The sequence below is a fragment of the Ranitomeya variabilis genome, chromosome 1 (genome assembly GCF_051348905.1).
Source record: "Ranitomeya variabilis isolate aRanVar5 chromosome 1, aRanVar5.hap1, whole genome shotgun sequence".
Lineage (NCBI taxonomy): Eukaryota > Metazoa > Chordata > Amphibia > Anura > Dendrobatidae > Ranitomeya > Ranitomeya variabilis.
In genome coordinates, this window is record NC_135232.1 from 888535595 (window position 1) to 888560774 (window position 25180).

General features: G+C 41.2%; 1 protein-coding gene across 1 annotated transcript in view; it reads right to left on the reverse strand.

Annotated features, from left to right (window-relative positions):
- Positions 1-24879, reverse strand: part of DKK2 (dickkopf Wnt signaling pathway inhibitor 2) — a 272962-nt gene extending 248083 nt beyond the window's left edge. Inside the window, exon 1 of the mRNA XM_077278436.1 lies at positions 24087-24879. Coding sequence (XP_077134551.1) covers positions 24087-24305 — 219 coding nt within the window. The 5' untranslated portion in view covers positions 24306-24879. The remainder of the gene's footprint in view (positions 1-24086) is intronic.
- Between the last annotated feature and the right edge of the window lie 301 nt (positions 24880-25180).

Sequence of the window (25180 nt, forward strand, 5' to 3'; positions counted from 1 at the left end):
GAAATGCCAATTTTAATCTCCCACAAAAAAAAAAAAACAGGGACTGTCCTACAATTACTATCTCCCTGCAGTAATCTCAGCCAGGTATGGCAGGCAGCAATAGGGAGTGGACTGATGCACAAATTAAATAAAAAGTGTGGACAAACAAAAAAGATAGCTGTGCAGAAAGGAAAGAACAAGAGGATTTGTGCTTTGAAAAAAGCAGTTGGTTTGCACAGTGGTGTACACACAGCAATGCAGCTATCAGGGAGCCTTCTAGGGCAGCCCAATGAGCTACAGCGCTGAGGAAAAAAAAAATGTAGCTTCCACTGTCCCTGCACACCGAAGGTGGTGTTGGACAGTGGAAATCGCTACAGCACAAGCGGTTTGGTGGTTAATGGACCCTGCCTAACGCTATCCCTGCTTCTGACGAAGCGGCAGCAACCTCTCCCTAAGCTCAGATCAGCAGCAGTGAGATGGCGGTCGGCGGGAACGCCCCTTTATAGCGTCTATATGTGACGCCGCAGACAGCAAGCCAATCACTGCAATGCCCTTCTCTAAGATGGTGGGGACCAGGACCTATGTCATCACGCTGCCCACACTCTGCGTTCACCTTCATTGGCTGAGAAATGACTTTGCCAAAAGTTGGCGACTTTTGAAAATGAATGACCCGTTTCGCTCAACCCTACTCTGGCCCAGTGGTATAACACAACACTATGAACGTGGCAGAAAGTGGCTGCCTGATATACGACACACTAGCAGTACAGCAGAATATAAACTGTGTGAGAAATACTATCTCACTTTTGGGGGGAGAAACTGAACCACAACTCTGGCCCAGTGGTATAATACAACACTATGAACGTGGCAGAAAGTGGCTGCCTGATATATGACACACTAGCAGTACAGCAGAATATAAACTGTGTGAGAAATATTATCTCACTTTTGGGGGGAGACACTGAACCACAACTCTGGCCCAGTGGTATAACACAACACTATGAACGTGGCAGAAAGTGGCTGCCTGATATATTACACACTAGCAGTACTGCAGAATATAAACTGTGTGAGAATTACTATCTCACTTTTGGGGGAGACACTGAACACTAACTCTGGCCCTGTGGTATAACACAACACTATGAACGTGGCAGAAAGTGGCTGCCTGATATATGACACACTAGCAGTACTGCAGAATATAAACTGTGTGAGAATTACTATCTCACTTTTGGGGGGAGACACTGAACCACAACTCTGGCCCAGTGGTATAACACAACACTATGAACGTGGCAGAAAGTGGCTGTAATTTTTATAAAAAAAAAAAAAATTACTGCAATAACACGCTCCCTAGTCCCTACAATGATCTCAGGACAAGTATGGCAGCAATAAAAAGGACTTCAGAACAAAAACAAATAAAAAAGACAGGTAACTGTGCAGAAAGGAGCAACAGGATTTTTGCTTTGAAAAAAGCAGTTGGTTTGCACAGCACCGTGCACACAGCTGTGTGCCCAAACAGTAGTTTTCCCTCTACATATCAGCATGCTCAGGTGAAATTGCACAACAAATGTTGGTGTCCATTTTCTCCTGTTACCCTTGCAAAAATAAAAAAAATTGGGATCTAAAGTAACATTTTTGTGAAAATAAGTAAAATGTTAATTTTTTCCTTCCACATGCCATTAATTCATGTGAAGCACTTGGAGGGCTAAAAAACTTCTTGAATGTACTTTTGAACACCTTGAGAGGTGTAGTTTTTAGAAAAGTGTCAATTCGGGGTATTTTCTATATATAGGCCCCTCAAAGTCACTTCAAACGTGAGATGGGTCCTAAAAAAAATGGTTTTCTAAATATTGTTGGAAAATTGAGAAATCGCTGGTCAACTTTTAACCCTTATAACTTCCTAACAAAAAAAAATGTTCAAAAATTGTGCTGATGTAAAGCAGACATGTGGGAAATGTTATTTATTAACTATTTTGTGTGACATAGCTCTCTGATTTAAGGGCATAAAAATTATATGTTAGAAAATTGAAACACTTTTCAAATTTTCACCAAATTTCCGACAAGTCATATCAAACAAATAAATCAATCTCAGAATCAGTGGGATCCATTGAAGCATTCCAGAGTTATTACCATATAAAGCAACACTGTTCAAAATTGTAAAATTTGGCCTGGTCAGGAAGGTGAGAACAGGCTTCGGTGAGAAGGGATTAAAGTTTGCACTACTGCAGAGTGATGGAGCTTCAAAAAGAAGGCAGATAATAGCCACATGACCAATAAAACATTTATCAGCAACTGCCTCAATAGACAAAGCGAATGCTGTATATTATAATGGATTGTCCAGTAACAGAAAAGTGCAATGGTAATCTGACATGGTGTTAGTAAGGCTGTTTTTTCTGTGTTTTTTCTTTAATATAAAAGTCTATAGAAGTAAGCTAGCAATTATTTTAGGAAACATAAATGCAGCGCCCCAGAGTCCTGGTCGTTGCAGTAATGTCGCTCTTCCACCAGGGGGAGTGATGTTACGTCTGATGGTACAAAAGGAGTTCACCTTGCCAGGTATCACAGTCACACACTACACTTTACACTCCAGTCCACCAGGGGGAGAAAAGCTTCTATCTACTAGGGCACTCCTCACACATGGGTAAAACTGGTGGGTTGGATAGGAAGTTAGAGAGAGAAGCAGACTGGGCTTCGGCCAGATAACATCGAGGGAGAAGCAGCCTGGGTTTGACCCAGAGAGGTCCTGTCAGGGGTGGGATCCTGACAGAGGCCTAGCAAGAGATAGAACGTTACGGAGCTGCGCCTGCACATCATTGCGGCAGCGTCCTAAGAAAGGACACGAAGCAAAGTATATTGTGGAGAGTGAGAACCGAAGTCACAGCACAAGGAGATAATACCGGGATGAGTCCTGCCCCGAGATCGGCAGCCTCCTTCCGAGGTGCGTAGCCAGTAGCCGGAACACCGAGGGAGTACTGACTCTATGCATTACTCCAGACAATGGCAGGACAGTCAATTCCAAGTTGGCTGCCCAACCTAAATACCTAAGAAGACACTGAGGCAATTGTGGGAGAGGGGCGTCTCTAGGGTCCCTATAAATTAACTCCAGGCCTACCCCGTCATACGGGTTGTCCTATCCATACCATCTGGCGGACAGAGAGAGAGAGAACATCCGAAACATCTACAAAGGTTGTGAGGACTTTCCCGTGGTGCTCAGCAGGGAGGTACTACAACACACAGGCACTAGTAGGAAGGCTACTGATTTCCTCCTGGCTAAGGGAACTCTGGATGTGCCTTCGGACCGGCCAGACTCAGCCAGCAATGTGAGCGGTACTCTGGACTGCGGATGCTGAAGCCTTCAGTAAAGGTAAAGAGACTGCAACCTTTGTGTCCTGGTTATTCATTGCGCCTTACATCGTCCACCATCACCACCTACACATCTGGGAAGCCCTGGGGACATACTTCACCTGTGGGAAGGTATACCAATTGGCTGCCATTCCATCACCCCAGCGGACCCCCAGCAGCGTCGGTCACCCTGACCTGAATACCACAGGTGGCGTCACGAACACCGTACAAACTTACACCTTGAATTGGGTGCCCCTCAGCAGGGCCACGGACTGGGTCGGGCCACCGTGACATCCCCAGAACCGAGACCGAGGGACCCGGTGCCGAGTACCCCATTGCCCTGCACCTGGGGGCGATCCATAAACAGCAAAGCCTCACTTTTTATTCTTATTAACACTAGAATATCATTTATTTTTTATGGTAAATGGCTTTAGTGCTGTCCTACTATATTACATGATTATCTGAATATTGCTGGTCTCCTATAATTGTTTGTAGATGCAGCCCGCATCTTAGTGCTGGTGCATACGTCACAGTTTTGCTTTTTAATTATGACTCATCTGTAGTGACTCAGTTTTCACTATGGACTTTACCAATTGTCTGTATCCACAACCCTAAAATACTTTGTTCAGCCACTCTCTAAAGCAATGAATCAGTTCTGACTATGGTATGGTATCTAAAATCCCTGATGCTGTGTCCCCTCCTTTGCTTCCTAACAGATGTGTGATTGTTACACAATTTTGGTTTTATGATCTTATGAGCAATTGAGGGGATAATAAATCTTACATAAGTTCAGCTGCACACGTCAAACAGGTGTTCAGAATTTCCCCCAAATCTGTATGTCAACAATCGAAGACTGCTACAGTTGTTACAGCACATATCTCAATGGTGGACACCGTTAATTGTTCTTAAGCACTCAGTTAATATATCTAAAACACATAATGTCAAAATATGAAAAGAAAACATTAACATTTATACTATATAAAAATGTGTCTCTTGAAAAGAATAGCCGTGTAATGATGGTGGTGTTTTTACCTTTTTAATTTGTAATTAAAGTGTCTGTTGCAACATCTATGGAAAGGAGTCACTACACTGTTTCTTTAGCACAACGGACGTATCCTCAGTTCCCTAACATAATTATGTCACCTTAATTGGAGATGCACACAGCTATATATGGGTCAGACCCCTTAGTGGTGCCAAGATTTTACAAATCACATATAAAATTTTGGCACCACTAGGGGTCCAGCCCATATACAGCTGTATACAGCTGCTGTAAAGGTCAGTAGGAACCGTTCAGCTGCATACTGACCAGACACTCCAGTAATGGCCTGAGTTGCCAAGATTTTTGTATGTTTTTCCTTTACATATCATATAACGTCCATTTAAAGACAAGCTCTCACAACTGTATGTTCATTTGATGGGCTGACTTTAAGGCAGGGGCATCACTACTGTGGTAGCAGACATGGCAGCTGTTGTGGGCCCTACTGTTAAAGAGTGAGGACTATAAAAGATTGCCTTGGATCATTAATTAATATCTATCTTTATTGATTGTGGAGTAAAAAAAGGAAAGGGAAGCTAAAGAAATGAATGTAGGTCACTGGAAGACCAAGGGAAGTAGGAAAAAATGCATAGGACAAGATGTGGCAAGTTATCATGTTTTTGATGTCAAAACATCAAAGGTATCGGTATCGGATGGTATCGGCCGATATCCAAAAAATATCGGATATCGCCGATACCGATACCCGATACCAATGCAAGTCAATGGGACACAAGTATCAGAAGGTATCCTGGATGGTTCCCAGGGTCTGAAGGAGAGGAAACTCTCCTTCAGGCCCTGGGATCCATATTCATGTAAAAAATAAAGAATTAAAATAAAAAATATGGATATACTCACCCTCGGACGAGCCCTGGACCTTACCGATGTAACCGGCAGCCTCCGTTCCTAAGAATGAGGAGTTTAGGACCTTCGATGACGTCGCGGCTTGTGATTGGTCGCGTGAACGCTCATGTGACCGCTCACGCGACCAATCACAAGCCGCGATGTCATCGCAGGTCCTAAACTCCTCATTCTTAGGAACGGAGGCTGCCGGTTACATCGGTAAGGTCCAGGGGCCGCCGGAGGGGTGAGTATATCCATATTTTTTATTTTAATTCTTTATTTTTTACATGAATATGGATCCCAGGGCCTTAAGGAGAGTCTCCTCTCCTCCAGACCCTGGGAACCATAAACTGGGAACTTCCGATTCCGATTTCCGATATCACAAAAATATCGGAACTCGGTATCGGAATTCCAATACAGCAAATATCGGCCGATACCCGATACTTGCGGTATCGGAATGCTCAACACTAGTCATTGACTCACTTGCAGCTAAGAATGGGAAATGTGTGGTTTGGTTCCATTCAATGTGATGTTATTGGTTTCCATTAATACTTATATTTCATTAGTTGGGTTAATCTGTAAGGTAGGTAATAACATAGAATCATAGAATGTTAGAGTTGGAAGGGACCTCCAGAGTCATCATTTCCAGACCCCTGCTCAGACAGATGTCTGTCCAGCCTGTGTTTGAAACCTTCCATTGAAGGAGAACTCACCACCTCTTGTGGCAGCCTGTTCTACACATTGATCATCCTCACTGTATTTTTTTTTCTAATATCTAATCTGTATCTCCTCCCTTTCAGTTTCATTCCATTGCATCTCATGTTTCCATGCGCAAATGAGAATAAGGATGATCCCGCTACACTGTGACATTACTCCAGATACTTGTAACAGTTACTAAGTCTCCTCTTAGTCTTCTTTTTTGTAAGCTGAACATTCCTAAATCCTTTAACCATTCCTCATAGGACATACTTTGCAGTCCACTCACATCTAGGTATTCCTTCTCAGTACTTGCTCCAGTTTTTCTATGTCAATTTCTTTTTTAAAATGTGGTACCCGGAACTGGACACAGTATGCCAGATGAAGCATGACCAAGGAGGAGCAGAGGGGGATAATAGCTTCATGTAATGTTTGCCTTTTTGCTGCTGCATCACACTCTTGACTTGTGTGCAGTCTGTAATCTCTACCTAAGTCTTTTTTCACACGTGATGTTGCTTAGTTCTACTGCTCTCATTCTGTAGATATAATTTTTGTTTTTCTTGCCCAGTTGTAGAATCTTGCATTTCTACCTGTTTTCCATTCTATATCCTTCTAAATCCTTTCTCTATCTTGTCCAGTGTGAGCTATCTCTCCTAATTTTGCATCATCTGCTAATTTTATTAGATTACCATACCTTCAGTTTCCTTTTCTGAATCATTTATAAAAATGTTGAAAAACATTTTGGGGCCAGGACAGAGCCTTGTGGTACCCCACTTGAAACACTCTTCCAATTGGATGTGTAACCAATTATCACCACTCTTTGAGTACGATCACTGAGTCAGTTATGAATCCACCTAACTGCTGCCTTGCTAAATTGATACTTGGTCATTTTTTCAATAAGGATAGTATGAGATACTTTATCAAATGCTTTGCTGAAGTTGAGATAAACTACATCTACCCAATTTCCCTGAACCACCCAGTCAGTGATTCCATCATAGAAGCAAATTATATTAGTCTGGCATGACTTGTATGCTACAAACCCATGCTGGCTCTGGTTAATTACTGTATTTTTATCCAAGTACTCACATACATGCTGTTTAATAATTTGTTCAAATTTTTTTCCTGGTTTAGAAGTAAGGCTCACTAGCCTGTAATTTCCTGGCTCCATCTTCTTTCCTTTTTTGAAGATAGTGACAAAATTTTGCCCTTTTCCAATCTTCTGGGACTTCCCTTGTTCTACAGGATTTTTCAAAGATTCTGTCTAGTGGTTCTGCAATTTCCTCTGCTAACTCTTTTAGTACTCTTGAATGTAACTCATCTAGACCAGGAGATTTAAATTTATTTAAATCAGCTAAGTGTTCCCTCACCATCTCTGTTTATAAATAGTGTGGATTCCTTTATTCCTTTGTTAGCAGTGCACCATGAAGATCGATTGATGCAACAATTTATTTTTTAAAAACACAGATGCAAAATAGGAATTTAAAAGTTCGGCCTTCTCATCACCATTTTTGACTACTTCACCCTTTTCATCCTGTAAATATCCTATAGCATCTTTGACTTTTCTTTTATTTTTGACATACCCCCAAATCCCTTTTTCTTGTTTTTTGTATCCCTTGCAAACCACACTTCATTAATGGCTTTAGCTCTTCTAACGCTTGCTCTGCATTCCCTGCAGACAGCATTAAATTGTTATTGACATATCTATGTCCCCCTCTTTACATTTAATACACATTTCTTTTTTCTTTTTTAGCAAATGTTTAAGTCCTGTGTTCATCCATCCTGGTCACTTTAAATGCTTCCAAGTGTTCCTTTTTTTTCTCGAATGTTACTGAATGTGCAGTGAGAATATCATTTAGCAAAATCTCCCATCCTTCTTCGACATTTCTGTCCTTTAGAACATCCAGCCATTGGTGTCAGGTGTTGAATTGCACAGGGGGAATCTTGAACCATGTCCTCTGCAGTCTCCCATTTTTCCCCAGCTGCAGAGGAGTCTGCTCAGCAAAGATGCCGGTCTCACCGTCTTGCTCAAGCTGATGCTGTGCATCTGGTTACCACTGTCATTCCTGGTTCTGCTATTATAACCAACAGTGGTCAGCGGCGAGCAGACGTTCCTGGGACTAAGTCCTCCTTTTTCTCAACTGAGCATGCCTGTGGGACGACCTACCATTGGAGGTCAGGGGTCACATGCTCCGGTCCTGAAGTGGCCCTGACTGGACCACTGGGAAGGTCCCGAAAGGACATTGCTATAAAAGGTTTGCCAGGCTGCTCGGTTATGCGCTTGTATAAAACATATCGTGTGTGTGTGTGGATGTGTGTTTGAGATCTGGTGAAAGCTCCTAATCAATCCCCTCCCTAGTGTTGTTGTATGTGGTTTGGGTGTTGGGGCTGACTAGCACCAGTTTGTAAAAAACAATGGATAAAGGTGATCGCAGTCGAAATATTCAGGTAGTCCTGAAAAAATAGTATAAAATCAAATAGATCAATCTGAGGACATCAGGTAATAAATTGCTTAATAACTTCTTGTTTTATTGGTGAAAAAACCACATAAGACCAATCATACAGAACAGCACCAGTTTGTACCATCTTGCACAAGGCACGATCATACTGCGTCATCTCAGCAGCGTCCGCCAGTGCGGCGCCGTGCGCATCTAGTGCACTTTCCAGTCCCTAGCTAGGGCTGATAGTGGCGTCCGCCAGAGCAGCCCTGCGCGCACTCAGTGCGCTAAATCTTTATTATTTAGGTTTCTTCCTGGCACCACAGTTGTGGCGCCGAGTGCTAGTGGGTCTAGAGGGACTCTAACCCTGTGTCCTTGGGGCAAAGTCCTGTGACCTAACACTAACGTTCATTCAACGGCATTGCAGCCCTGTGAAGCAACAGGGTTCGCCTCCTTACTTACCGGGTTAAGTTAACCTGTGTGTTTCTATTATACCGCCATATACAGTCCGCCACTACCGAGCAGCAGGTAATATCTCTGTATGGTGGACCCTGGGCTGGAACACACCTTATATCTTCCCTTATATTATTTGATGTGTTCCGCTAACCCTAACATTTGGATCTATCGTACATTCTTTCAGAGTCAATTAATATCTGCCTTTCTGAAGTCCAACCTTAAAAGTCTGAGTCCTTGCTGATCTTCCTTCTTTTGTAATGCAAAATTCAAGGATAGCATGATTGCTGCCTCCTAAATTCTCAGCCATCTTTACTTCCTCAACCATTTGCTCAACGTTGGTAAGACTTAGGTGAAAGATTTAAGATCCTCTTGTTCGCTCTTCTACCTTTTGCAAGATAAAGTTGTTAGCAAAAGAAGATAATTTTCTGGACACATTATTTTGCCTGAGAGAGATTCCCAACAAATATCTGGATAGATAAAATCTCCCATGATCACTTTTTTGAGAACAGAGGCATGTGTTGTAAAAACAGTTCATTCATATCTTCAGTCTGTCCAGGTGTCCTATAGTAAACATGTACAATAGTGTCCTTTCTTTTCTTCTATCCTCATATTCCTTCCCAAACAGTTTCTGGGCAACAACTGCAAGGAGTTTGTATGTTCTCTCCATGTTTGCTTGGGTTTCCTCTGGGTACTCCGGTTTCCTCCCACATTTCAAAGACATACTGATAGTGAATTTAGATTGTGAGCCCCATTGGGGACAGCGATGATAATGTGTGCAACCTGTAAAGTGCTGCAGAATATGTTAGCGCTATATAAAAATAAAGATTATTATTATTTATTATTATTATTTCTGCAGAGCTACCATTCTCTGTAGCTTGGATCTCTGTGGATATATACATTTTCCTAAAATTCAATGCAACACCTAACCCCTTGTTAATCCTGCTTCTAAAAAATAAGTTTGTAGCCTTCAAAGTTTGTATTCCAATCATGTGTATCATCTCATCAACTTTCAGTGATACCTATGACACCATATCTCTCTTCCTGTGTTAGCAGCTCCAATTTTCTTTGTTTGTTTCCCATGCTCTGTGCATTTCTGTAGACTCAGTTTACTTTGTAGTCAGTTTCTCTTGCTCTTCTATTTTCATTCAGAATTTGCTGTTTTTATTCTTTATTTCCACTTGTAATAGCAGGATTCTCAAAATAATTCATTAGCTGAACATTTTTTTCTGCCAGCATATTTCCCATCTTATATTCCTCTAGTTTAAATCTCTCCTGATGAGTGTAGCAAGACATCTACCAAATATGTGTTTTCCTGTTTGCCTAAGAAGCAACCCATCTCTAGCAAGCATCATACAGGTCATTCACTCCATGGTCAAGAAACCCCAAACATGGCTCACAGCACCATCAACATAAGAATCCTGCTCAATCTCCCACAGATTTTGCTCTGAACCAGCTAATATTCTTCTGGCAGCAAGGCTCTAAGTCTGGGTGCCAGCCAAGTTCAAAACGCTATTGACCTGAAGATTAACCCCATATTTACAGGTTAATAGCATTTTTTCACAAGACAGGTTCCCTTTAAAATAGGAGGGCAAAGCTTTAATTGAGTGAAAATGATTTAGTGACTCTCAGAACGCATCTCCAATCTATTAACCCTGCTCAGGGCATCAACAAAATAGTTTTATGCTGGGATGTTGCCTCTGCCCTTCTGTTAAGGTGGACTCTAAGGTTGGACCAATAATGAAATACTGTAACTATATTTACAGTATATACTGTATGTATACCTACACATATATAAAATGAAATATTTAAGAGTAGTTTAGTAAACATAAATGCAAACAGCAATGTGCAGAATATTAATAAAATATACATCCAAATAGTATGCCACAGACGCATCTTTTTCTACTTTTATTCTTTTCTGTGAGCACATTAAGATGCGTGGCCTGATGAGGGCACCTTTTCAGTGCCTGTTGGATGCCAATCAAGGTCTCCTATTGAAACACTTGCAATTCTTACAGTTCTCAATAGAAGAATGCATTGAAGGTGCTAATAATGTCTGCCTGAACGTAATCTATCCTTTTGCCCTTTCATCATTGGCAAAATCATGTTTTAGACCAGGGACACCTCTTAGATTTCCTCCTTTTTCATCCAAAGCCGTCTTTTTTCCTATTAGCCCTGAAGCAAAGTACCTGATCCTGATAGTTTTAAATGTCACTTTACTTGGTTCTCACTGATATATTTATATCAAGGAGAAGGACAGCGTACTGTTTACTGGAGGAGCATCTCCTGGGAATGTGCTGAACTCAAGAGACATTTCAAGAAGTAAAATAGTTAATATAGTATTTCATTTTTACATAATAGGCAGCAGCTCTAATACCGAGAAAGAGACAGAACTTGTTATTTGACATTTTATTATATTTCTTTTCTTCATTACAGTTTTCTCTTTATCAATGAAATATCAAATTCTACATCAACAATGTAAGTTATTTATTTTATCAGTCCATTTTATTAAAATCTTTGAGTTTTAACTTCTTTTGAGTAATATTTCTTAGAAGGTTTTATGTAAAGGACAGTTGTCCCCAACAATCAGCTGGTTACAGTGAGTCTGTTTGAAGTGGGTGTCCATATTTTTTACATTGGGTCTAAAGACCCCCAATCACTGTTAAAAGCTGTTGACTAAACCATCAATAACCAATAGTTATCACTCTTGACTGCCCATATATAGGAGCACTCATCTCTGCACAGTGTTCATTTGTCCTCTATGAGAAAGCCGCTGCCAGGTGTCATGATCTCTGCAGGCAGAGATCATAGCAAGCCTATAGAGGGACAAGCTCTCGGAAGATGGAACTATACTGACCATGAACTAAGCCTGCCGCGCAACTAGAAATAGCCAGGTAGCATTTCCTATTTATCGCTAGATGCCCAGCTCTGGCCTAAGACCTAAATAGCTAGCAGAGGGAAATATAAGACCTGGCTCACCTCTAGAGAAATATTCCAAAGAAGACAGTAGCCCCCCACATATAATGACGGTGAGTTCAGATGAAACTACAAACGCAGCAGGAAAATAGTCTTAGCAAATTTGAGGTCCGCTTACTAGATAGCAGAAGACAGATAGTATACTTTCATGGTCAGCAGAAAAACACTAACAAAACACCATCCAGAGATTACCTTAAACTCTGGCATTAACTCATAACGCCAGAGTAGCAATCCCTGATCAACGAGAGCTTTCCAGACACAGTAACAAAACTTCAGCTGTGAACTGGAACAAATAGGCAAAACAAAACATGGACAAAAGTCCAACTTATCTAGTAGTTGTCAGAAGCAGGAACAAGCACTGAGAGGCATCAGATAACATTGTTGACCGGCAAGAAACCACCAGAGAAATGAGCTTAAATAGCGACACCCACTACTGATGGAACCAGGTGAAACAGGAAAAAGGATGACAAGTCCAATTCCACAAGCGGCCACCGGGGGAGCCCAGAATCCAAATTCACAACAGTACCCCCCCCTCAAGGAGGGGGCACCGAACCCTCACCAGATCCACCAGGGCGACCAGGATGAGCCCTATGGAAGGCACGAACAAGATCAGAAGCATGAACATCAGATGCATTGACCCAAGAATTATCCTCCTGGCCGTAACCCTTCCAGTTGACCAGATACTGGAGTTTCCGTCTGGAAACACGAGAGTCCAAAATTTTCTCCACAACGTACTCCAACTCACCCTCAACCAACACCGGAGCAGGAGGCTCAACTGAAGGTACAACAGGTACCTCATACCTGCGCAATAACGACCGATGAAAAACGTTATGAATGGAAAAGGACGCAGGGAGGTCCAAACGGAAAGAAACAGGATTAAGAATCTCCAATATTCTATAAGGGCCGATGAACCGAGGTTTAAACTTAGGAGAAGAGACCCTCATAGGGACAAAACGAGAAGACAACCACACCAAATCTCCAACACAAAGCCGAGAACCAACACGACGATGACGGTTGGCAAAACGCTGAGTCTTCTCCTGGGACAACTTCAAATTGTCCATAACCTGCCCCCAGATGTGATGCAATCTCTCCACCACCGCATCCACTCCAGGACAATCCGAGGATTCCACCTGACCGGAGGAAAATCGAGGGTGAAACCCCGAATTACAGAAAAATGGGGACACCAAGGTGGAAGAACTGGCCCGATTATTGAGGGCGAACTCTGCCAATGGCAAAAAAGCAACCCAATCATCCTGGTCAGCAGAGACAAAACACCTCAGATATGTCTCAAGGGTCTGATTAGTCCGCTCGGTCTGGCCATTAGTCTGAGGGTGAAAAGCAGATGAAAAAGACAAATCTATGCCCATCCTAGCACAGAATGCCCGCCAAAATCTAGACACAAATTGGGTACCTCTGTCAGAAACAATATTCTCAGGAATACCGTGCAATCGGACAACATTCTGAAAAAACAGAGGAACCAACTCAGAAGAAGAAGGCAACTTGGGCAGAGGAACCAAATGGACCATTTTAGAGAAACGGTCACAGACCACCCAGATGACAGACATCTTCTGGGAAACAGGCAGATCTGAAATAAAATCCATCGAGATGTGTGTCCAAGGCCTCTTAGGAATAGGCAAGGGCAACAGCAGTCCGCTAGCCCGAGAACTACAAGACTTGGCCCGAGCACAAACGTCACATGACTGCACAAAGACTCGCACATCTCGTGACAGGGAAGGCCACCAGAAGGATCTTGCCACCAAATCCCTGGTACCAAAAATTCCGGGATGACCTGCCAATGCAGAAGAATGTACCTCAGAGATGACTCTGCTGGTCCAATCATCCGGAACAAACAGTCTATCAGGCGGACAACGATCCGGTCTATCCGCCTGAAACTCTTGCAAGGACCGCCGCAGATCAGGAGAAACGGCCGACAAAATTACTCCCTCCCTAAGGATACCTGTGGGTTCAGAATTACCAGGAGAGTCCGGGTCAAAACTCCTAGAAAGGGCATCTGCCTTAACATTCTTAGAACCCGGTAGGTATGACACCACAAAATTAAAGCGAGAAAAAAATAAAGACCAGCGCGCCTGTCTAGGATTCAGGCGTCTGGCAGTCTCAAGATAAATCAAATTTTTGTGGTCAGTCAATACCACCACCTGATGCCTAGCCCCCTCGAGCCAATGGCGCCACTCCTCAAACGCCCACTTCATGGCCAAAAGCTCCCGATTCCCAACATCATAATTCCGCTCTGCGGGCGAAAATTTGCGAGAAAAGAAGGCACAAGGCCTAATGACGGAGCAGTCGGAACCTTTCTGCGACAACACTGCCCCAGCTCCGATCTCCGAAGCGTCAACCTCAACCTGAAAAGGCAGATTCACATCAGGCTGACGCAACACAGGGGCAGAGGCAAAACGGCGCTTAAGCTCCTGAAAGGCCTCTACAGCATGAGGGGACCAATTAGCAACATCAGCGCCTTGTCTGGTCAAATCAGTCAGTGGTTTAACGACATCCGAAAAACCAGCAATAAATCGGCGGTAAAAGTTGGCAAAGCCCAAAAATCTCTGAAGACCCTTAAGAGAGGAGGGCTGAGTCCAGTCACAAATAGCTTGCACCTTGACGGGATCCATCTCAATGGAAGAGGGAGAAAAAATATACCCCAAAAAGGAAATTTTCTGGACCCCAAAAACGCACTTAGACCCCTTCACACATAAAGAATTAGACCGCAAAACCTGAAAAACTCTCCTGACCTGCTGGACATGAGAGTCCCAGTCATCAGAAAAAATCAGAATATCATCCAGATATATTATCATAAATTTATCCAGAAAATCGCGGAAAATATCATGCATAAAAGACTGGAAAACTGAAGGGGCATTAGAAAGACCAAAAGGCATGACCAAATACTCAAAGTGGCCCTCGGGCGTATTAAATGCGGTCTTCCACTCATCCCCCTGCCTGATCCGCACCAAATTATACGCCCCACGAAGATCAATTTTAGAGAACCACTTAGCACCCTCTATACGAGCAAACAAATCAGTAAGCAATGGCAATGGGTATTGATACTTAACAGTGATCTTATTCAGAAGCCGATAATCAATACATGGTCTCAAAGAGCCGTCTTTTTTTGAGACAAAGAAAAACCCAGCTCCCAAGGGAGAAGAAGATGGACGAATATGTCCCTTTTCCAAAGACTCCTTTATATATTCCCGCATAGCAGCATGTTCCGGCACAGACAAATTAAACAAACGACCCTTTGGATATTTACAACCCGGTATCAAATCTATGGCACAATCGCACTCACGGTGCGGAGGTAACGACCCAAGCTTGGGTTCGTCAAAGACGTCTTGATAATCAGAGAGGAACTCAGGGACTTCAGAGGGAATGGACGACGAAATAGAAACCAAAGGTACGTCCCCATGAATACCCTTACATCCCCAGCTCAACACAGACATTGCTCTCCAGTCCAAGACTGGGTTGTGAGACTGCAACCATGGCAATCCCAGTACCAAATCGTCATGTAAATTATACAGTACCAGGAAACGAATAATCTCCTGGTGATCCGGATTGATACGCATGGTTACTTGTGTCCAGTATTGTGGTTTATTATTAGCCAATGGGGTGGAGTCAATCCCCTTCAGAGGAATAAGAGTCTCCAAAGGCTCTAAATTAAAACCACAACGATTGGCAAAGGACCAATCCATAAGACTCAGAGCGGCGCCAGAGTCAACATAGGCGTCCGTGGCAATGGATGACAAAGAGCAAATCAGGGTTACAGACAAAATAAACTTAGACTGAATGGTGCCAATGGAAACAGACTTATCAAGCTTCTTTGTACGCCTAGAGCATGCTGATATAACATGAGTAGAATCCCCACAATAGAAACACAATCCATTCTTCCGTCTAAAATTCTGTCGCTCGCTCCTGGACAGAATTCTATCACACTGCATACTTTCTGGCGTCTTTTCCATAGACACCGCCAGATGGTGCACCGGTTTGCGCTCCCGCAGACGCCTATCAATCTGAATAGCCATTGTCATGGACTCATTCAGACCTGCAGGCAAAGGGAACCCCACCATAACATCCTTAACGGCATCAGAGAGACCTTCTCTGAAAGTTGCCGCCAAAGCGCACTCATTCCACTGAGTAAGCACAGACCATTTACGGAATTTTTGGCAGAAAACTTCAGCTTCGTCTTGCCCCTGAGATAGTGCCATCAAAGTTTTTTCTGCCTGAAGTTCCAAATGAGGTTCCTCATAAAGCAAGCCCAAGGCCAGAAAAAACGCATCCACATCGCGTAGCGCAGGATCCCCTGCTGGCAATGAGAAGGCCCAATCTTGAGGGTCACCCCTGAGCAAGGAAATCACAATCCTAACCTGCTGAGCAGGGTCTCCAGCTGAACGAGACTTCAGGGACAAATAAAGCTTACAATTATTTCGGAAATTCTGGAAGCTAGCTCTATTCCCTGTGAAGAACTCCGGCAAAGGAATTCTCGGCTCAGATACCGGAGCATGTACCACAAAATCTTGTAAATTTTGTACTTTCGTGATGAGATTATTCAAACCCGCAGTTACACTCTGGAGATCCATTATTGTCAGGTGCACACAGAGCATACAGAGATTAGGAGGAGAGAGAGAAAAAAGACTGCAGCAAGGCAGACTGGAGAAAAAAAAAAAAAAAAAAAAAAAAAAATTCCAGCAGACTTCTTATAACTCTCCTTTCTCAACCTGGGTCTTTAACACTTTATAGGCCGGTCAAACTGTCATGATCTCTGCAGGCAGAGATCATAGCAAGCCTATAGAGGGACAAGCTCTCGGAAGATGGAACTATACTGACCATGAACTAAGCCTGCCGCGCAACTAGAAATAGCCAGGTAGCATTTCCTATTTATCGCTAGATGCCCAGCTCTGGCCTAAGACCTAAATAGCTAGCAGAGGGAAATATAAGACCTGGCTCACCTCTAGAGAAATATTCCAAAGAAGACAGTAGCCCCCCACATATAATGACGGTGAGTTCAGATGAAACTACAAACGCAGCAGGAAAATAGTCTTAGCAAATTTGAGGTCCGCTTACTAGATAGCAGAAGACAGATAGTATACTTTCATGGTCAGCAGAAAAACACTAACAAAACACCATCCAGAGATTACCTTAAACTCTGGCATTAACTCATAACGCCAGAGTAGCAATCCCTGATCAACGAGAGCTTTCCAGACACAGTAACAAAACTTCAGCTGTGAACTGGAACAAATAGGCAAAACAAAACATGGACAAAAGTCCAACTTATCTAGTAGTTGTCAGAAGCAGGAACAAGCACTGAGAGGCATCAGATAACATTGTTGACCGGCAAGAAACCACCAGAGAAATGAGCTTAAATAGCGACACCCACTACTGATGGAACCAGGTGAAACAGGAAAAAGGATGACAAGTCCAATTCCACAAGCGGCCACCGGGGGAGCCCAGAATCCAAATTCACAACAGCCAGGCTTCTCTACCAGCAGCTTATCTCCCTGCAGAACAAATAGAAAGGCCATTGAAATTTCAACAGCCGGAAACTTTTCTCCCGGATATCATCTGTGGGGAACAGAGGAAAGGCCCCCATATTCTTTTGATAGTGAGCTCATCCTGTTGAAATTTGCTGGTTCAGATTACTTTTATCTAATATGTATGGGGGCATTAAAAATCATGTTGCTGATTTCTCCCATAAGAGATAGAGGGTAGTTGGAAGGTATGATGGTTATGTTAGTGGGGTGAACTAATAGTAGAAAGTTTGCCTATAGTGTCCCCTCTTTCCATTGTTTATCTTTAATAAAGGCAAGTGTACATCCTCTTACAAACAAAGATCCTGAAATCTACAGGCAATCTTGTTGTCTTTGGGTCACTTAAATGATTGCATGATCTAAAAGTACAACTCTGCAGTCACTGTCTGTGATTTTCATACATGTGGTTATGTCAATGCGAAACCAGATAAAGTCTAGTCGGAATGTGGCCGGAACTATGCAAATTGCATACTTGGCGTCACATGACCGCTCGCAGCCGACATCGGAGAATCCTCACATCACACAAAGTCCACTATGTGAGGATTCACAAGTCTGCAGTCGCAAAGAGCATACAGGGTCCGTGTACATGGATTTTTATAACTAGGTTAAATTCATATGTTTCAGCTACTGTAAGTTTGTCAGACTGTACAGAACCTAAATGCTATAGTTTTTCAACTACTACCTTATTAACTCTAGTAATCTAATTATTCTAATTATTGGGGAAGCACTTACTCATTTACATAATGATTTTAGCACACACTGGCCCACAGGTATAAATTGCACCTTTTAGGGGGGCATTGATCAGTTTAGACAATTTTGATATCGATTTGCACCAAAAAGAACTGACGTATGCTCCTCATTAGGTACTGTTTATGAAGTGTGTAGAAATGCTGTACAACTTTGGAGAGTGTTAAAATGTATTTATTTATTTTACTTGTTTATATATATATTAATTTCCCAAGCGCTTCACATATACCATCATCACTGTCCCCATTGGGGCTCACAATCTAAATTTCTTATCAGTATATCTTTGGAGCTTGGGAGGAAATCAGAGAATCCAGTGGAAACCCAAAAGAGGAGAACATAAAAACTATTGACCAGCTTGTTATTATTGTGCGCCAGGTTTAATGTACAAATCAATGGCCTCATCTAACATTTGTGAAAGTATCTCAATTGTAAAAGATGAGCTAAATCTAACACTGAAATCAATTTGACGCATCTTGTAACTGGCAGGTCCAACTTTATAATTTCCAGCTATAGGATTTCATTAATCAATGTGGGACGTTATGTAACAATAAACTTTATCTTTGTTTCCGATGTTGCCAAAGCGCTGAACTTTTCTGATTTTCTCTCTCTAGCAGTCTACGATACACATGTGAATGTCGGAGAGATATTGATGTTGATATTGGTCAGCTCACCAAAGCAGAACATGGGTACAATGGTCATATAAATACTAATGTGTTTTCCAGAAGACTGCAGGTAAGCGCCCTACGTTATGGTACATAAATGAACAAAAGGAACAGATTTAGGATTAATCAAGTACTCCTACATCTGTAAACGTGTATGTTATGTAAATGAATATCTACCTTTGACAAAAATGATCCATATACAGTATACATGTAGCAGAGCTGCAGAAGGTCCTGCTTAAGCTTACATATGATTACACTCAATCTCACAATTCTGCTGTCAGATTCCTTTTAAAGTCTTTCAGTAATGAGCTGAAGTACCATAATTTTGGCTCCGGTCCAAGGAAGCCTTCCTTCCTACATAATATATATAGTATGACATACGCACAAGTACAAAAAAAAATCCTCCAAATTACAAGCATTACAACATTGCAGCAGTCACCCTCTAGATTAATTAACAGTGAGGGTTTAATCATAGCTCATGCATGACTCCAGGAACTACACCAAATTCTGTTAGACCCAGAGTATAAAAAGGAACAGATTTTTTTTTCGAAAATACTTACTTTGACTAGAAACTAGTAAACCAGGAGGTGCACGTTTAAGATAAATAAATCACAATTTGGCATTTCCAATCTTACACAATCCTGATTAGCGCAGGATGTTTTTTTGCATATATAACTGTCTCCATCTGTGAGACATTTTTGAATTAAGTTGTGCTGAAGATTTTTACATTTGTTTTATACAATTACTTCTGATGTTGCCCAATACACAAATAGCCAAATTGAGAAAAAACATTCAAAGACAAAAATACAACACATTCTAAACGGAAATATATATCAAATACTGATAATAATTCAGTATTAAAAATACACTTTATAAATGACCTATGTGTAAATCAGATATCTATTTATGGATCAATGAATATAATGCTTAGATGAAGTGGAACTTAGGATAAAAGGAGGACGCAAGTCTCTCCAACCAACTAATTCAATAGTCCATGGGCATAAAAGTCCCTATTTTTTTGCATTTTGGAGTGGTGCCATACTTCATTGTTAGGCTTATCTCTCTGTCTATGTTTCCATTGCATATCTATTTGTCTATTTTCCTGTCCATAGATTTCTTATGTATATAGATAGCAGTTGATTTTAGTAGTTGATCGCATATCTACAGTACATGTTTAAGACAATCTGGCCATCTACCTAATTATTCATTTTTCAATTTACTTCTTTGTCATTGATCTACTTCTAGCTACCATTTATCACTCCAGCTATTTATTTGATCTGAAATCAATCTATGCATTTTAAATCTTTTCTTCAAATTATTGATTAATCTATCAATTAATTACTCTACACATCTATATACTTAATGTATATATATATATTTATATATGTGCATATACCTGTTTCTAAGCATGTCATTGTGTAAAGCGTATATGTATATATAAATATATATGTACTGTACATATACAGTACAAATATACATATACAAATACAAATATACGTATATACCTGTTTCTTAGCATGTCATCATATAAAAAGTAGAAGTATATATACACACACATGTATAAATATATAGATATACATGCATATCTACAGTAACTTATTCATGTGTATGTATATGCCTGCTTCCTAGCATATCAACATATAAAAAGTGTGTGTGTGTATATATATATATATATATATATATATATATATATATATATATAAGTGTATATATATATATATATATGTATATATATATATATATATATATATATATACTGTATATGTACCTGTTTCTTAGAATGTCAACATATAAAAATTTATAATGTATAAACCAAGCTATATAGAAATGAAGAGTTACTGCTTGTGAGATCCTTGCCTTAGGGATAAAGAAGAGAAAGTCCTGTAATTTAATGCTTGGGGTAAAGGTAGTAAAAGTTACAAATTAGCACTTAATGATGCACATAATAATAATAATAATATAATAATAATTTTATTTATATAGCGCCAACATATTCCGCAGCGCTTTACAACTTATAGAGGGGACTTATACAGACAACAGACATTACAGCATAACAGAAATCACAGTTCAAAACAGATACCAGGAGGAATGAGGGCCCTGCTGCTCGCAAGCTTACAATCTATGAGGAAAAGGGGAGACACAAGAGGTGGATGGTAACAATTGCTTTAGTTATTTGGACCAGCCATAGTGTAAGGCTCGGGTGTTCATGTAAAGCTGCATGAACCAGTTAACTGCCTAAGTATGTAACAGTACAGACACAGAGGCTATTAACTGCGTAAAGTGTATGAGAACATGATGGAGGAACGTGATTATGTTGTTGTTTTTTATTAATAGGCCACACAGGGATAATTAGGTTAATGCGTTGAGGCGGTAGGCCAATCTGAACAAATGAGTTTTTAGTGCACGCTTAAAACTGTGGGGATTGGGGATTAATTGTATTAACCTAGGTAATGCATTCCAAAGAATCGGCGCCGCACGTGTAAAGTCTTGGAGACGGGAGTGGGAGGTTCTGATTATTGAGGATGCTAACCTGAGGTCATTAGCAGAGCGGAGGGCACGGGTAGGTTGGTAGACTGAGACCAGAGAGGAGATGTAGGGTGGTGCTGAGCCATGGAGTGCTTTGTGGATGAGGGTAGTAGTTTTGTACTGGATTCTGGATTGGATGGGTAGCCAGTGTAATGACTGGCACAAGGTAGAGGCATCGGTGTAACGGTTGGCGAGGAATATGATCCTGGCAGCAGCATTCATAACAAACTGTATAACATACATATGTCTCACTAATGTGCCCATATAGAAAAGATGAAGTCTCTGGCCATCTTGTGATCTACATCTTTCCCATTGGCAGACACATGCATGTAATTAGTGTTGATTTATTTAGATAAATAAGGTGTGTTTATCTTCGGCTGCCATATCAGGTAACCTGTCCAACGTGTTATTTCAGTTGAAATTATAACGTTCTCTTTTCTCTGACATATTATATGTCACTTATCTTATGATGTGCACTTCATGTTAGCTCAATTTGAAGGGAAAAAAGAAAAAAGTGTAAGAAGCAAGTTAATAGAAGCCAGATGGCCGGAGTGATAAGATGGGGTGCTGGGAATATCTGTCTAGAATGGCCAGAGATGAATTCCCTGTCTACACATCTTACTGAGGACCAGGAGACTGCACATGGGACGTGCAGTAAGAGAACGCAGCCACACAAGTCCGGGTCAGGGTGACCACAGTCACAGCACAGCTGGAGAACACTGTAAGGAAACGCAGCCACGTTTCAGAGGAGCAGCGGAGCTCAGTTTGTCATTTAACATAACAACCGATTAAAAGACAGCTCTAAGTACTTTTCCATAGGACTCCCAGTTTATCACTCCTCAGAAAGAGAAACCATCACAAATGACAAATTCAGCTCTGCTACAGCTGTAACTGTAATTACATAGGGGTCAAATAGTTTTTCATGTACTTTTTCTGAGTGCATCCCTCCTTGACAATACTGGAATATATATGAACAAAGGAAGAATAAAAAATAAGCTGTTTTTTATTGAAACCTCAATGTACCTGTTCACCAGATGGGACTTTAAGTCATGCTTTAATGGATAGCACTAAAATCCTGCAATAAACTAAACATACCTGACAATATTGCGCAGAACAACACTAAACTGGAATGACATCACTATCAATAATTACAGTGCACACCGATGTAGCAAACGCTGTCAAGTGGTTTTTTATTCACTCAACTTGATTTCGAGAGGTGTTTTCCAGTGCCAGGGGTTTACATAGGACTGCATGTTATCCTACCGATTTATTTTACTGCACACAGTTATCATGTTGCAGCACAATAAAATGAAATGATACATTTATCTATAATATCTTCATTAATCCTAAGATCCTCTTTAATTTTTCAGTGTTACGTTTCCTTTTTGCATCACAGATTGTAAAAAGATCAACTGCATGTTACATAAAAAAGTACATTCCTAAAATAAATCCTATTTGTGGACTTTTTTATTAAGAGTTTACTCATTAAGATTGATATTAGGAATGAGTGAAGACAAACAATCAGTACAGCACTAAGAAAACACATTTAGGCTAAGTGCACACGTTCAGGATTTCTTGCAGAAATTTCCTGAGCAAAACCGGACATTTTCTGCAAGAAATCCCCATGCGCTTTTTTCGCGTTTTTGATGCGTTTTTTTGAGCGTTTTTGATGCGTTTTTTTCCGGAGCTTCCCAATGCATTTAATAGAGGGAAAAATGCGAAAAATCCACAAAATTAATGAACATACTGCGTTTTTTACCGTGATGCGTTTTTTTCGCATCATGTGCACAAAAATTGTGGAATGCAATCTAAATGATGGGATGCATAATGTATGCACTTTTTATGCATTCTTATAGCATTTTTATAGCGAAAAAACATGAAAAAAAGCGAAAAGACCGCAACGTGTGCACACAGCCTAAGACTCCAGGTCTGGAGAGTAGAAGAAGAATTCCTCGTCCACTGACATTTGGTGACTTATCATACCCAAATATTTTCAGCTATCAACTTTAATGAGCAATACATAAACCTGCAGTAATATTTTATAACCAGAGAAGTCACTTACTTGCAGCACTTTAGTATGATTGCATAGATTTGGAGAACCTGTATGTACCACATTGCTATATGGTGATACACACTGATTAGAAATGGGATCAGCTAAGCAAGAAACATTTGCTTCAGCAAAAGCATCCATCAACTTTAACCAAGTATGGACTTATTATGTGACTGCTTAAGAAGTAAAACTTCTTGTAAGCCTCTACTGACAATTGATAATAGGACTTTTCCTCCATAACTGGTGAATCTCATGGGATTTGCTACCTGAGCACTAACTGTTTATGTTGATGATGACCCAACATTCTAGAAATAAGATTTTACACCTGAGAAAGTTAACATTTGGTCTTAATGCAGAAACAATCATTAGTGTGATAGATTTTGGTCGTTAAGGATGAAAAAGGAGTGTAGTGGTGACAGATGCATATTTCTATATATATGTATATATATATTAGGTTAGCCATCATCTATGTTCCATAGGTATAGTAATTACTGGTCCACCTGGTGTCTGTTCACAAAAATAGCCCTCAGCCTCTGAAGAAAACATTTACCACTACAAGTTTCTTCATACTCCACTTCACAGGTTTATTACTGTTCAATGAAGGGTATAAAAAGTCAATTCTGGAAAATACCATATAAAACAACGTGCAAAAACAGATACAACGGCACTGCCCATATTTTCACCACCCTTACTATAAAATTAAATGGCCATAGGTTATACATTAAAAGGTCTTCTCTGAAAGCAAAGCAACAGTACTCAAACTTAGATCATAAATGTGTGAATCTGTATACAAATAAATAGATAAAAACTAGAAAGAAATATTACCTGGCCAAGGTTCTTCCCTTTCTTGTGGGAAACTCCAGGCTGGAAGCTTAGAGACCTGTTGGTGGCCAGAGTAGGAGTCTGTACCACTACAATGGACTTGATGGAGTTGACCTTGGATCTGGAGGTGTCTAGTTGGGTACTCTCCACCATCAGAACTACAGCTAGTAGAGGCAACAGACAGCAGCATTCCCCATTCCACCCCAGGAAAATCATGTTCATCCTTCAGCACTGAGTGGAGGAGAAGGAAAGAGCTATGACACAATTCTCCAAATGTCTGAAACAGAAGGCACTACAGGATCTGTTCTCTCTAGTTTACAATCACACCCAATAACTTTAAACAGTTACTGGAGAAACTGCACATCTGGTGGCTGGAATACATGGGAGTGGAAAATGCAATGCATGCACTGAAAGTCCACGGCGTTCAATAACCTCCTGTAAGATTCAGAAGAATTAAGATCTGAAGAATTAAGAGTTTGTCACTGGTTATGTATTTAGTTGTATCAGCTTTTTATTGTCCATGAAACGAGAGTCCAGGTCAGATGTTGGTTGTCCTCCTAGCGGGGTCCAGCAGCATCCTTAGACAGGGATCCAGGTGAGCAGCTGTATGGCAAGGATGCTGCAGGAGTCATCACCAGTCCCATTCAGTCCTGCCCTGAGCTAGCAGGGATGTACAGGACGTGATCACTGTGTAATAACACCCATGCAAACATTCCATGTATTTCTGACTCTTTCTGGCTTCCCCTTTCTCTTTGGTCTTTAATGACCTCAGCTCCTTTCTTTTTATAGGTTTCCACAATGGGTTTCTTTCCCCCGCCCACATCCAGGAGTGACAAAGCATGAAACTGATCCCCCAGCTACTTCTAACATTTGGAAGAAAGAAGAGAGAAGGAAAGATGCCCTCCTGAGAAGTTTGTCTCCAAGCCTCCTACGATACTGCATCCTGGAGTGCAGAGGCTGAGCGCTCGCCTCCCATCCCTTGCCTGCTATGTGGAAGACATTAGAAGATCCACATTGCACTCAGACACATCCTATTGTTCTGTCTTTCCTGCCCCACAAACAATTACTGTGCAGCTGTTCCACAGGAAATATTTCCT